The sequence below is a fragment of the Vulpes lagopus genome, chromosome 10, assembly GCF_018345385.1.
Source record: "Vulpes lagopus strain Blue_001 chromosome 10, ASM1834538v1, whole genome shotgun sequence".
Lineage (NCBI taxonomy): Eukaryota > Metazoa > Chordata > Mammalia > Carnivora > Canidae > Vulpes > Vulpes lagopus.
In genome coordinates, this window is record NC_054833.1 from 45,795,327 (window position 1) to 45,808,753 (window position 13,427).

The 13,427-nt window shown below is 43.5% G+C and overlaps 1 protein-coding gene across 1 annotated transcript in view; it reads left to right on the forward strand.

Annotated features, from left to right (window-relative positions):
• Positions 1–1,250, forward strand: part of ZW10 (zw10 kinetochore protein) — a 35,287-nt gene extending 34,037 nt beyond the window's left edge. The window contains exon 16 of the mRNA XM_041772814.1: positions 641–1,250. Coding sequence (XP_041628748.1) covers positions 641–761 — 121 coding nt within the window. The 3' untranslated portion in view covers positions 762–1,250. The remainder of the gene's footprint in view (positions 1–640) is intronic.
• Positions 1,251–13,427: the final 12,177 nt, after the last annotated feature.

The window sequence follows — 13,427 nt, forward strand, 5'->3', positions numbered from 1 at the left end:
TATTTCATTATTTATCCTGTTGCTTGACAGTTTCACTAATTTTTTGGTATTATCAGATGCTAAAATTTTTGCTAGTTAGTGTGAAATGGTAGTTCCTTGTCATTGTAATTTATATTTCCTTAAATTCTAATGATATTGAACATCTTTTTACTGATCATTTGTTTTTCTTCTATTGTAAAATGCCTGTTCGTGGTTTTTGCCCTTTATCCTATGGGGTTGTTTGTGATTTCATTATTAATTCATGGGAATTTACTGTGTATTTTTTATACCAGTCCTTGGTTAAAGTTTGTTGCCTGTGGCTCATTTTTAAAAATAGTTACTGATCCCAAGATTCCATGTAACCATATGAGGATGTGGCCATAATTCTCAAGTTCAAACAGGACTTAGTATAGAATAAGAGGAAATAGTCTTATCTTCCCAACCTGATCTCTTCATCTAACTGTGCTGATACCAGGATGCCTCCAAGAAGCAGAAGAAGTTAAAGAGATAGAGTAGTAGAGCCGTCAAGAGGGAGAAGGATGCCAGGATTTGTTTTAGTTTTATTTAAGACAAATAAGCATTTGGGAACAGATAAGCAGTTTTAAAATCTTGCTTATACAGAGACATAAGAGGAAATAGAATTTTATCTTTTATTTTGCAGGTGGGCAGATGGAAAGGGGCCCTTGGCAGCTGCATTCTCTTCCAGTGAAGTAAAAGCTTTAATTCGTGCCTTGTTCCAGAACACAGAAAGAAGAGCAGCTGCCCTTGCTAAGATTAAATAGCTGTATCTTCCTAAGAAAGCCATGTCTTGACTGTGTGGATTCCTCTCTTGGCCTAATTATCTCTTAAAGACTTCTTGGAATCATCTGCTAGTTTCGGTGAACCGGTTTATCATGGAAGTTTGATTTCACCTAAGAACGCCTTACCTTCTGGCTTGTATGAGGCTTTGTTGAAGAACTGGATGTTAAGATGAGCTGTCAAGCAAAACACCCCAATTTGTTGTTTTTCTGGCCATCATCCCTTGATAAGAAAGTATAGGGTAGCACTATTTCATGTTGCTCTGGGCCTTCTGGGAACTGACTCCATTGCAGATGGAGGCCCTGGCCTCAGATCGACAAATTCAGGGAATCCCAAGAGATTGGGGCAGGGGGAGAACTTGTGAGCAGATGGGAGATATATTTTGGGGGATAGGGGAACTGTATTTGTCCTTGCTGGATTAAGGAGACTTCCTTTAATATTTCTTTCCAATAAATAATGCTTTTCAGAGTTAAGGGTGAGCGTCTTTAATAACCTGGGAGCTTTGACAAAAAAGAGACCAATGAGTTTTCTTGACTTCTCTGCCATTCTTTTTATTGACATTTATGATCCTCACAGAGAACTCACTCATTGTTGTCTTCTTCATAACTCTCTGGTAATTTCTCAGAAGTCTTAGGACTCTTAGGACTTCTCTTCAGTATACATTTTTGGCACTTTGCTCTTTCAACTAAATTCTGTTTTCTTGGTTGGAATTTTTTTTTTCACCTTCTTTTCTTAAGCTCCACTCTTTCTGTACCTTATCAAATGGCAAAAGTTTTAAATTGATGATGTTCCTTTGGCACATATATATGCCCTGAGATGCTAACTCTGGGCTCTGTATCCTAACCCTTCATTTGCTGGACACAGGTAACTCTTCAGCTCAGCTGAGTCTGTTTTTAACTCATTTTGGCCATCGGAGGTATGCATTATGTCTAGGTTATCCTGAACCTTGGTAGGACTCTTAGTACTGAAATACGGTTTCCTGTCCCCAGAAAGAGGGCAAAGGGTGTGATTTTTAGGTGCTGTCCAGGCAGATGTGGCCTGGAAGAAGTTTTAGGACCGTGGGCATGCTTCCTTAGGCTTAACGCCTTGATTCCTGGCACACAAGAACAATGTTTTTTCCTCCTGTCCTCACATGTTCTGTCTTTCATGTTTGGCCCATACTCATAGCAGTTGCTTCATTTTTCCTTTTCTTGCTCAAAGGGTCGCAGAATAATGAATAAGAAAGAAGGTGGTTTTTGTTTTTAATAACAGAACTCCGCTGTGGTTAATGATAAGCTGTTTGTCTATACTGAGCACGTCCTACAATGGGAACTCACAGAACAAAGAATTGCCTGAACCAACTTTAGTTTTTTTGAGAACAAAGGAGTTGTCTCTCTCCTGAGAGAGAAAGGAGCCATTTTCACAGGTGAAGAAAATATCTGTTTTTGAAAATGCGCACAATTTCAGGTAGCATTCTTCTTTCAGCAATTGAGAGAATGGGGAACTAAGGACAGAACTGAAATAAATGCATCACAGGACTATTACACCGACTAGCAGATTTCTTTTGTTCATAGAAGCTATTCCTGTTGCTTGACAGGTACAGCAATTTGGGGGTGGGATCTCTTGTAACTGAAAAGCACACTTTGCATTCTTTCCCTCCCCTCAGCAAGAAAATTGCATTGCAGTTCTTCTGAGGCTGTGTCGACTCTGGTCTCTCAGGACTGTTTTCCCCTAGTGAATAGTTTGAATACCATGGCACACAGAGCAGGTGCACTGCATCTTTCTCCCTGGCCAGTGCCATGGAGAGCCGATGATCCAGTGGGTGTTCATTTCAGTTAGAGATGAGCCATCTGAGCATGTGGGAGTGGGTCTGCCTAGAAGCTTTTACAGGGACCTTGAAGGTACCTGTTCTGACCGGGAACCTGAGTTGAAAGGGGAGTGGAACCTGCTTTTAGAGAGAGCTTGCAAATTATGGGAGGAGGCGGACTTGACCAAGAACTCTAGTGGCTCTGTGCGCCGACTAGAAGAAACCTCTTTCCAAATAACAACCAGAACTAGACGAATGTCTGCAAGAATGAAATTCAAGAAAGGTTCCCCAAGCTTTCAGAGGAAAGAAAAATTTTTGTTAAAAAGGCGGGACTGGGGCAGCCTGAGTGGCTCAGCAGTTTAGCGCCGCCTTCACAGGGTGTGATCCTGGACACCCCGGATCAGGTCTCACATCGGACTCCCTGCCTGGAGCCTGCTTCTCCTTCTGCCTGTCTCTCTCTCTCTCTCTCTCTCTCTCTCTCTCTCTCTCTCTCTCTCGTGTCTCTCATGAATAAATAAAATCTTTTAAAAAAATAAAGGCGAGATTGTAAATAACTTGAATCTACTTGCTAATGACTTCTGGCCCTGTGTGGATACTGAATTGTTGGTGATTTTCCTCTTGGTTTTTTCAATGGTCAGTTTTGCACAAGGATTTCTCTCAAAAATGGGGATCCTCCAGATGGCACTCTTACCTCAAGCCTGGGAGCATCACAAGGCATGTAGGGCTGGTCTGTGGAAATTTTGCCCTGGATGTATATGTTGGCCTGGATCAGCCCAGGAGGGTCATTCAGACTCTGAACAGCATCCTTAGTAACTATAACCTGTGAAATCTCATCGAACAATCACCTGTGAATAGATCATGGTATTAGAATGAATAGATTCTGAATAGAATGGTATTTTCTTTGGATGATCTGCTTCCCGCACTTGCAAATACTGATGCTATCCTTTAAGGCAATGATTCCCCCGGTTTCGTTCTATTGTTAATTTAATTTGTCAAGATTTTGTCTATCTTCTGAAAGTCCTGAGTGGTATGTGTAAACACACACACACACACACACACACACACACACACACCAAGGATAGTTTTGACATAAAACTAGCCCAAAGTAGTGTGCCCAGGTTCCCCAGCTAGTTAGTACCATGGATCAGAGAGGCTGTGTATAGGAGTAACTTCTTCACGAAGGGAGATAGTTATAAATGCAGGAAGAGATAAAGCTATTGGAAATTGCCTCACATAAAAAAGTTTTGGCACAAAGTAGTCTTTTCTTTTTTTTTAATTTTTTTTTACAAAGTAGTCTTTTCAAATTGGGTTTTGGTGCGCTCATTCTTCCTTATAGACTTGATTTTGAACATTTGTGATGACTTCCTCCTGAGTATATGCATTGTACTGAAGCCTAAAATTTCTTGAAAGCAACAAAGCTCTAATTTTGAGTTTTTCAATTATCATATGGTTTAGACAGAATTTCTCACTGTGTCATGAGGAGTGTGGTTTAAGAATTTTGTGATGTCACATGACATGACTGGGGACAGCCTTCGAGGTCTCAAAACCAAGTTATGAAATCCCTGCCTAGAGGTTGGGAGGAAAGCAGTAATTCTGATGAGCTATGTATAAGTTCTGCACTCCTCCTCAGGAACCAGGTGCCCTAGATTTCTTGTTTAGTGTGAAAGAGTGGGGTGGGAAAAAACTGGTACCAAGACCAAAGACACCTACCCCCTACCTTGTCTCAGCAGTTCTAAAACTTCCTACATTCATTCCACTTATATTTATTGGGTGCCGAGCCTTGCCCTAGTCACTGAAGGATGCCACTACCCCACCCCAGAACCCAAATTTCCTGTCCTTTTAATGATTTAAATTCTAGTGACAAAGACAGGTAATAAACATAAAGTAAGCAAATTAGGATGTTGGAAGATTTTAAATGCTATAGGAAACATCAATGTAGAGGGATAAATGTGAACTCCACCAGAGTTGCAGAGAAAGAGGGAAGAGGGAGTGAGCTGTCATTCTAAATTGGATGGTCAGAGTACATCTTGAGAAGGCCAGCAAGCTTTGTGGCTACCTGGGTGTGGATAATTCTGAGCAGAGAGACCAGCCCTTGCAAAGCCCTAGGGTGGAAGGAGTGTGCCAGGTGAACTCCAGGAATAGCAGAGAGTGAGGGAGAGAGTGGGAGGAAGGGAGGTTAGAGAAGTAACAGAAGGTATGCTCATGTAGCCCATTAGAAGGATTTTGTTTTGTTGTTTTTCTTTTTTTTTAAGTTTTTATTTATTTTTAATTTATTTTTAAAGATTTTATTTATTTATTCATAGAGACACAGAGAGAGAGACAGAGGCAGAGGGAGAAGCAGGCTCCATGCAGGGAGCCCAACGTGGGACTCCATCCAGGGTCTCCAGGATCACGCCCTGAGCTGCAGGCAGCACTAAACCACTGCGCCACCGGGGCTGCCCTGTTATTGTTTTTCTTTTTAACTCTAAGTAAATGGAAGAGCTTTAGTAGCTGCAAAAAAAAAAAAAAAAAAAAAAAGGTAGGGAGAAGCATATATAAAAGTACAGAAAACATGGGATGCCTGGGTGGCTCAGTGGTTGAACACCTGCCTTCAGCCCAGGGTGTGATCCTGGAGTCCTGGGATCAAGTCCCACATTGAGCTCCTTGCATGGAGCCTGCTTCTCTCTCTGGCTATGGCTCTACCTCTCTCTGTGTGTCTCTCATGAATAAATAAAATCTTAAAAAAAAAAAAAAAAAAAAAAGAGGAAACAGTATGGTGAACCCCTAGGGACCCATCACCCATCTGCAACAGTTATGATCATACAAGCAATACAACTATGACCGTCTGATCTGTATGCCCCCATCCTCCTTGCTCCCACAAACACACCGGGTGTTGGAGCAAATGCCAGACAGCATATCTATTCAAACCCAGGGCTCATTCCTGTGTAAAGTCTGAATTTTGTTTCCTTTCTCAGCTCTTGTCATTCCCCGGTCTCCACCAGCAGGAGTGTCCTCTGGTTGCCTGCCTCCCTGCCTGTGTCCCCATCCTTACCTCTCCACTCAGGCTCAAACTGTTCCCCTCAACTCTCATTCCCTGAACACTGGGTGTGAGTTCTGTGTATGCACCGAACTATGCTTGACAGCCAACTCACACCACCACTTCCCCACGTCGAGTCCTCTCTGCCCCAAGCTGCTCACTCCAGCTAACCCAACCCCATAGTTTCTGAGTGTTGTGAAGGTGACCAGTAAAGACTTCATCTTGTTGATTATTTCATCAGAAGATATCCTCTGCCCTCTTAGAACAAGATTTTCCTGGGTTTCTTTCCCAAGAGACTCCAGCAGATATGGTGACCCAGCTCCAGCTAGTGGATCCAGGGACTGATTATGGGCTAGAGTCTGGGGCTGGCTCAGTTTAAAGCAGGGCAGCCCCCTCTCCTTAAGGACCCTCTGGAGGGAGTGATGTGGGGTGTGGAGCAGCCACTTCCTGGCTTCTGTCTCCCATTCCCATTTCTCTGACTTTAGAAATGCTGCTTTAAGAGAATAGTAATTGTTTTCATTTGCATGAAGGGCTCCATTTATGCTTGATTAACGTGTAGTATGACAAAAATTATGCGTAACGTGATGTCAGATTAACCCAGGTTATAAATTTCATTTCATTTCAATACCAAGCTCTGTTCCTAAATGCAAAGTCGAGGTCATTTGGCATATCTCTATCTACATTTTCATTATTATTTAAAACTAAAAAAATAGGACTTCTTGCTCACCAACTGTCTATTTAGTAATGTGTCCTAGGATCTTTTTTAAACTAGGGCATTAGCCCATCACATTGGTCCGAAGTACCAGTAGATCATTTGCCTCCTTCAAAGTCAGGGCACTTGCTCATGCTCACGAATAGCCTGGGTGTGCAACTACACATGCAGTTTCTTTTATTAAGTTCCATGGGATAGAATTCATCTGAGGCTAGAATTGTGAGCTCATCTAAAACCCAGTTTTCCTTTTTCTGTCTTTCCACCCACCCCGGGCTTTATTTTTCCTCCAACTATGTTCATTCTATCCTTTCCAGGCTGAATTCCGAGAAATTCTCCTTGGTAGGAAATACAGAAGCACAACAGTGTCGGAATCGCTCAGCCTGCTCTCTGTTGGATTTTAACACCACCCTGTCATCTCCCAGCAGAGCTGAGCTCTTTCTGTTCCTTTCCTTTCACTGACTACACTCCCTCCCTGCCGCCCCCCCCCACCCGCAAATTTCTTGAAATAATGTTTTTCATAAACTTCAGCACATCCTGGGCTTTGATCTTCCTGACCTCTGTCCAGGCCATTCGGATACTTTTGCGTATGAAGGGCCCGTTTGTTTTTTTGTTGTTTGTGGTGGTGTTTTGGAGAACACAATCGTTGGTTTCCATTTGCAGCCATACTGCTGTTTTTGTATGATAGCAGCATATTTTTTTAATATCATCATATTTTATTGTCAGATTTTCGGTTTTGAACTCCCTACCCCCCTCCCTTCATTCATAGAATGATGTCTGTCTTTTAAAGTCTGTGGCAGCAGCCATGAAACCGGTTCTGGCACCTTGCTGTGGTCTTTGAAATACGCTTTCCTAGAGCTAGGGCCTGCGCCAGGCCACATCATGTCTTCCCAGCCTGTTGTGAAATTTGCAGTTGTTCTCCGGCGGATGTCTTGGATAAAATGTTCCCCTGTTTGCTTCCTTGACTTTCTGAAAGCAATCATTAGCAAGGCTACTGGTTAAAAAACACATCGGGCATTCTGGTTTTTAGCAGATTGGGACTTCTAGCAGGCATACAGAGAGCTTCTGAAATCGCCCACAGCCCTGTATCACCTTCTTGTTCATTTTAGGAAAACACCAGCTACCTCGTCCATCTAGCTGGGTGGCGCTGTAGTACACGCACGAGGCAATGTTACTTCTGATTCTCTTTCTGTATCCCTTTACCTCATGTGCCTGGTTGGTTCACATTCACTTTATCAACCTACGATCATTTAACTTGGGGCCCCTGAGAGAACTCCATAGAGTCTTAACTTTCTGCATTTTGTTTGTCTTAGTAATTTTTGCCAGCAAAGCAGTAAGATGGAAAGAGAGATTCAGTTAGAGGAGAAGCAGACCTGATGAGGGAACAGGGCTAGCTGAGGACAAAGGACAAAGCACAGCTGATAACCCACAGAGGACTGCCCAGGGTGGGATGTGTGTCACATTCCTCAGGAAACTTGTTGTTCTAATGTTAATACCTTGCTAGAGGGAAAGGCAATCTTTAACTTGACGATGGCAAGGCCTCCAGTATCGTGTGGGCCGTCGTTAGCATATGAAAATCCTTTTGTTTAAATCTTTTTTATTTTTTTTTAATTTATTTTATTTTATTTATGATAGTCACAGAGAGAGAGAGAGAGGCAGAGACACAGGCAGAGGGAGAAGCAGGCTCCATGCACCCGGAGCCCGACATGGGATTCGATCACGGGTCTCCAGGATCGCGCCCTGGGCCAAAGGCAGGCGCCAAACCGCTGCGCCACCCAGGGATCCCTGAAAATCCTTTTGAAATCTCCCTTTTGCTTACCTTCCCAGCCTCTGGGTGTAAAATCAACCACCCCCCACAGGCCTTAGGCAGCAGCTTTATCTGCCCATGGGTCCTGTCTCCATACTTTAATAAAACAGTCATTTTGCACCATAGACGTCTCAAGAATTCTTTCTTGGTCGTCAGCTCTGGACCTCACCCCACCAAATTTCACCTATATTCCAAAACCATCAGACCCATAAGACAGTTTTCTTTTCCTAAAGACAAAGTCACAGTCTCATTAAGAAAGCAATATTAGGGGCACCTGGGTGGCTCAGTGGTTGTGCATCTGCTTTTGACTCAGGTCATGATCCGGGGATCCTGGGATCAAATCCTGTATCAGGCTCCCCCTGGGAAGCCAGTTTCTCACTCTGCCTATATCTCTGCCTCTCTCTCTCTGTCTCTTATGAATAATTAAAATCTTTTTTTTTTTTTTAAAGAAAGTAATATTACTCTTCCATGAAGTGAAGACAATAAACACCTTTTTAAATTTGCACTGAAGTATATTTTGCCTTGGACTTTGCTGTGGAGTAGGAGAAAGGAGCTCCCAAGAGAACCTCTAGTTTTAGTTTTCTGGTTTTTTGTTTCATCTTATCTTGGGAAAGACTAGTGGGAACTGTTGGTGAGAGCATGGGGATAAGAGGGAAGGGAAGAAAGACGGACAGGGATTTCAATCTGGCCCTGTGATGGGTTTTCTTGGTAGCTGGTCTGGCTGGGCTCGTGAGGGAGGAAGGGCAGAAGAGGGTGGCTGTGGGGTCACACTGTCCCGGGTAACCGAGTCTGCATTTCCTTAGTTCTGTGACCTTGCACAAGCTGTTGATTCTCTCTGACTCAGAATCTTCCTTTGTAAAGCGGAGATAATAATGTGACAGAGCTCATGGGCCTGCTAAGAAGATTGAATGAGATAATCTATGTAAAACACACAGCCCAGAGCCTGACTTAGCGGAGCGATCACAGACCTGCTAATGCCAGTGTTCAGAGCTTTGAGCTCAGTGTATACAGTTTAGAGGTTATTTATGTAGGTGGTTCCCCAATGAAACTGGAACTCCTCTGAGGGCAGAAATGGTGTCTAATGCCTCTCTTGATATGGAGCTGGACAGAGTAACCTTAGTGATAACCTTGAAGTGGTTTCACGTCAGCCCCAAGCAATATGGGACATTGCAGCCCACATGCAGAGAGAACGGACATCTTTGCCGTGTGGGCTGGACTGTCCTTCTAAGTAACCCGTGAGACCTCTAACGTGGGAAAGGGTTGATTTTGGGTCCCAGGGGGACTTCTTCTCTAGGCTGTGAGTGGATATTAGTGTATATATATATTTATATTCATATTCATATTTATATATATATATTTAAGATTTTGCTTATTTATTCATGAGAGACACAGAGAGAATGGCAGAGACACAGGCAGAGGGAGAAGCAGGCTCCCTGCAGGGAGCCCGATGTGGGACTTGATTCCAGGACCCCAGGATCATGACCTGAGCCAAAGGTAGGGTGCTCAACCACTGAGCCACCCAGGTGCCCTGCATATATGTTTAAAAGCCTGTTTGTTTAGGATTTATACCACCCAGAAACACAAAATACCTTCAGTTCTTGTTATCCAGGAGTCCTCGGCACTAACTGAAGCCCTGAAACACTGCCAAATTCTGCAACGCTTCTGGACTGGTGAAGATGAAACCATCCAAGTGTACTTGGAGTTTAGCATATGTGATTTATATTCTAGTTCTTTGAAAATGGGTCTTCAACTTTGATTGAGCAACTTTGATTATTGATTGATTGATTATTTTTTATTTATTTATTTTGGGGGGGGCAACTTTTAAATAGAACAGGCAGGCAGTTAACCAAAACAGCCAGTTTGCCAGCTACTCTGAACAAACAGGGTAGTTGGGGTTATTATTATTATTACTATTATTATTATTACTACTACTACTACTACTACTGGAAGTGGTTTTCCATTTGTTTTTTTTTAAATTTTTTTTCCATTTGGTTTTATTACAATGATTATTATTTATGGGTGGAAGTGGGAGGATTTAAGTAACAAGCTTTTTTTTTTTTTTCTTAAAGCAGGGAGCAAAAACATTTTTTTGCAAAGTCTGCATGGCTGTCTCCAGAAATGAGCATGAGAGGGAAGTGATGAGGGAGAGAGGCCTTGGGGGCTGCTGAGCATACTCCCCTTCTGTTCCAAGTCTGGCAGGAGAAATGAAGGAGGTGGATCAAGGAGCAGGAAGCTGAAGTCTTTAGTCAGAGAGACAGGAGGAAGAGCAAGTGTGCAATAAATTCAGTGGGGCAGAAGGAATCAAGATGGGAAGCATTCATCATAATGTTCATAGAATCCCGTAGACGGCATGGTAATAATCAAGGTAATGTGCACTTTGTAGTTATTTTACAAAAGGGACTCATGATCAGTATCATCAGTCTTTGCTGGGTGGTCAGAATTTACAGGGGCAACTGTGCTTAATTGCTGAGGGGCCGTGTGCAACCTGAGTCTGTATAAGCCAAAGACTGTGTTTTCACATTTAATTCTAAAACCACTCCTTTGAGGAAGATTATTATTATTATTATTTTAAGATTTTATTTATTTATTCATGAGAGAGACAGAGACATAGAGGGAGAAGCAGGCTCCCTGTGGGGAGCCCAATTCAGGACTTGATCCCAGGACCCTAGGATCACATCCTGAGCCCTGAGCCGAGGGCAGATGGTCAACCACTGAGCCACCCAGGTGCCCCAAAGAAGATACTATTGTCCCTGTTTTACAGATGAGGAATCAAGGCACAGAGAGGTTACGTGTCTTGCCTGAGGGCACACAGCTGGTAATAGGAAGTCAGGGTCCCAGCCCAGGTTTGTTTGAGTTCAGAGCTGGTGCTCTTTTTATTGTTCTTATGAAAAGTCCTCACCCAGGCGTCTTTCTGCCTTTTATTGTTCTTATGAAAAGGCCTCACCCAGGCGTCTCTTATATGTCTTCAGATGTATTAGTTGGCAAGAGCTGCTATAACAGAATGCCAGAAACTGGGTGGCTTAAACAGCAGAAATGTCTTATTTCAGTTCTGAAGGCTAGAAATCCAAACTCAAGGTGTTGGCAGGACTGTGAGGGCAGGATCTGTTCCAGTCATCTCTCTTTGGCTTATAGATGGCCATCTTCTGCCTTTGTCTCTTTGTACATCTTCCCTTGATGTGTCTCTATCCAAATTTCCCCTAATTTTCAGGATACCCGTCATATTGGATTAGGGCCCATCTTAATGGCCTTTTAAAAACTTGATTGCCTGTATAAAGTCTCTCTCTCTAAATAAGGTCACATTCAACATAGGTATTTGAATGGGGGGGGCAACCCACAATTTACCCCAACTCATGCCCAAGACACATCTACATGTCACACACCCTGGCAGCTGTGCTTCACACACTTTGTTTACAGTAACAAGACGTTTCCTCTTGCCCATCATTATCTTTGTCTGTTTTATTTAATCTGTTAACTCATAGCCATGAACATAGTCACCTTTTAACTGGGCCTGCTCACTGGAGTGAGTTTCAGGTCAATAAAGCATTCAGTGGGCTCTAATTTAATTAGTCAAGTTACTGTGACAGCTGCTTTGTAACCCCAGTTCACAGGCTGGCAGAGGACAGAGGCGAGACTGACAGAGCTCACTGCTGATTCCAGGCATCTTTATGCAGCCCCAGGCCCCAAGAACTTTGCTCCTGTTCTGGCAGGAAAAAGAAAGGAGAGCTGAAGGGGCATTTGGGGTTCTCCACCCAGGATGTATCTTTTATTTTATTTTTTATTCTTATTTTTATTTTTTTTAAGATTTTATTTATTCATGAGAGACACACAGAGAGAGGCAGAGACACAGGCAGAGGGAAAAGTAGGCTCCATGCAGGGAGCCTGATGTGGGACTTGATCCCAGCACTCCAGGATCACGCCCTGGCCAAAATCAGGTGCTCAACCACTGAGCTACCCAGGCATCCCTTATTTTATTTTTAAAAGATTTTATTTATTCATGAAAGACACAGAGAGTAAGGCAGAGACACAGGCAGAGGGAGAAGCAGGCTCCATGCAGGGAGCCTGATGTGGGACTCGATTCCAGGACCCCAGGATCACTACCAGAGCCGAAGGCAGATGCTCAACCACTGAACCACACTGGTGCCCCTGGATGTATCTTTTAAAATTAAATGAGAACCAGAATAAAAAAGCAAGACCCTGCAGTTTCATTCCCCTCTTTCCTCACCTTACCACACATCAAGTCAGTTCTCCCATAATGTAAAAGGTTTCTGAAAATCTCCTTCCCTGCAGAACCTTCCTGGGCTGATGATGCTGGATTTGTCGACCACTTCCACCCTTCCCTCCCACCTTCCCATCCAAGCTGATATGGTTCCCCAAACCTCTCCCCGTCTCCCCCACCTCAACCCAGTCTTAGGCTTGCCTCTCCCTTCAAGGGGTCCTCATCTTGTCAGTCTCTCACTGGCCTTCCCAGATCTGTGGGGGGCGGGGCAGCCCTCTAGACGGGGTGGAAGGAGCTGTGGGGGGCGGCTCTGGAAGCAGGATCAGAACACATGATTTTCTTCCTGCTCCAGTCACTTGGCCCAGCAGCATGAACGTGGGCAAACCACTGAGCTCCTCTGCCCTCTGAGTGTGGTCACTTGCCAAATGCAGATAGAAGTCCTTGACTTTTCAGGATGGTCACCAAGACAGAATAAACATCAAAGGAGCTGCCCCTACACAAGCCCATGTGAAAAAGAAGAAAACTCTCATTTTGCGTATGTTGGATTTACCTCTGGGCGTATTTCTGAGGTCATGACTGGTCTCTGTGTTCTGCACGTGGAGCGCCGAGCTGGACCAGATGCCAAGAAGGCAGAGAACTGAGTGTGGTGCCCCCAACTGCATGATGCACAGTCAGGCCTGAATGGGCTTCAGATGATGGATGACAGCCAGTCTTAGGAGAAGAAAGGAAAGACCAGTGGGTAACAATGTGGATTTCCAAGAAGGTGGCACTTGGAGAGAGGGACCTATTTTCTTTAAGTCACAAAGGTTTACAGTCCTATCGGTCATTAAACATTGACTTAAAGTGTCAGATGGCTATTGCTGAACTACTTCAGACATTGCAGTTATTTTTAGTGAACCCTATGACTGATATTTTTTGTTACTCCTTTTTGTCTTAATTAAAGCAGGATGAATAATGTCCTTTTGTCCCGTGGTGACACCACCAACTTACCATGTGGGAAAATCTTCTCACAGTCCAGACCTGGCTGTGTATTCTACAAGCTTAAATCCTCAGGTAGAAATGTGAATGGCTCCCAAAGTAAAAATGGCTTTCAACGAAATTAAACAAACAAACAAA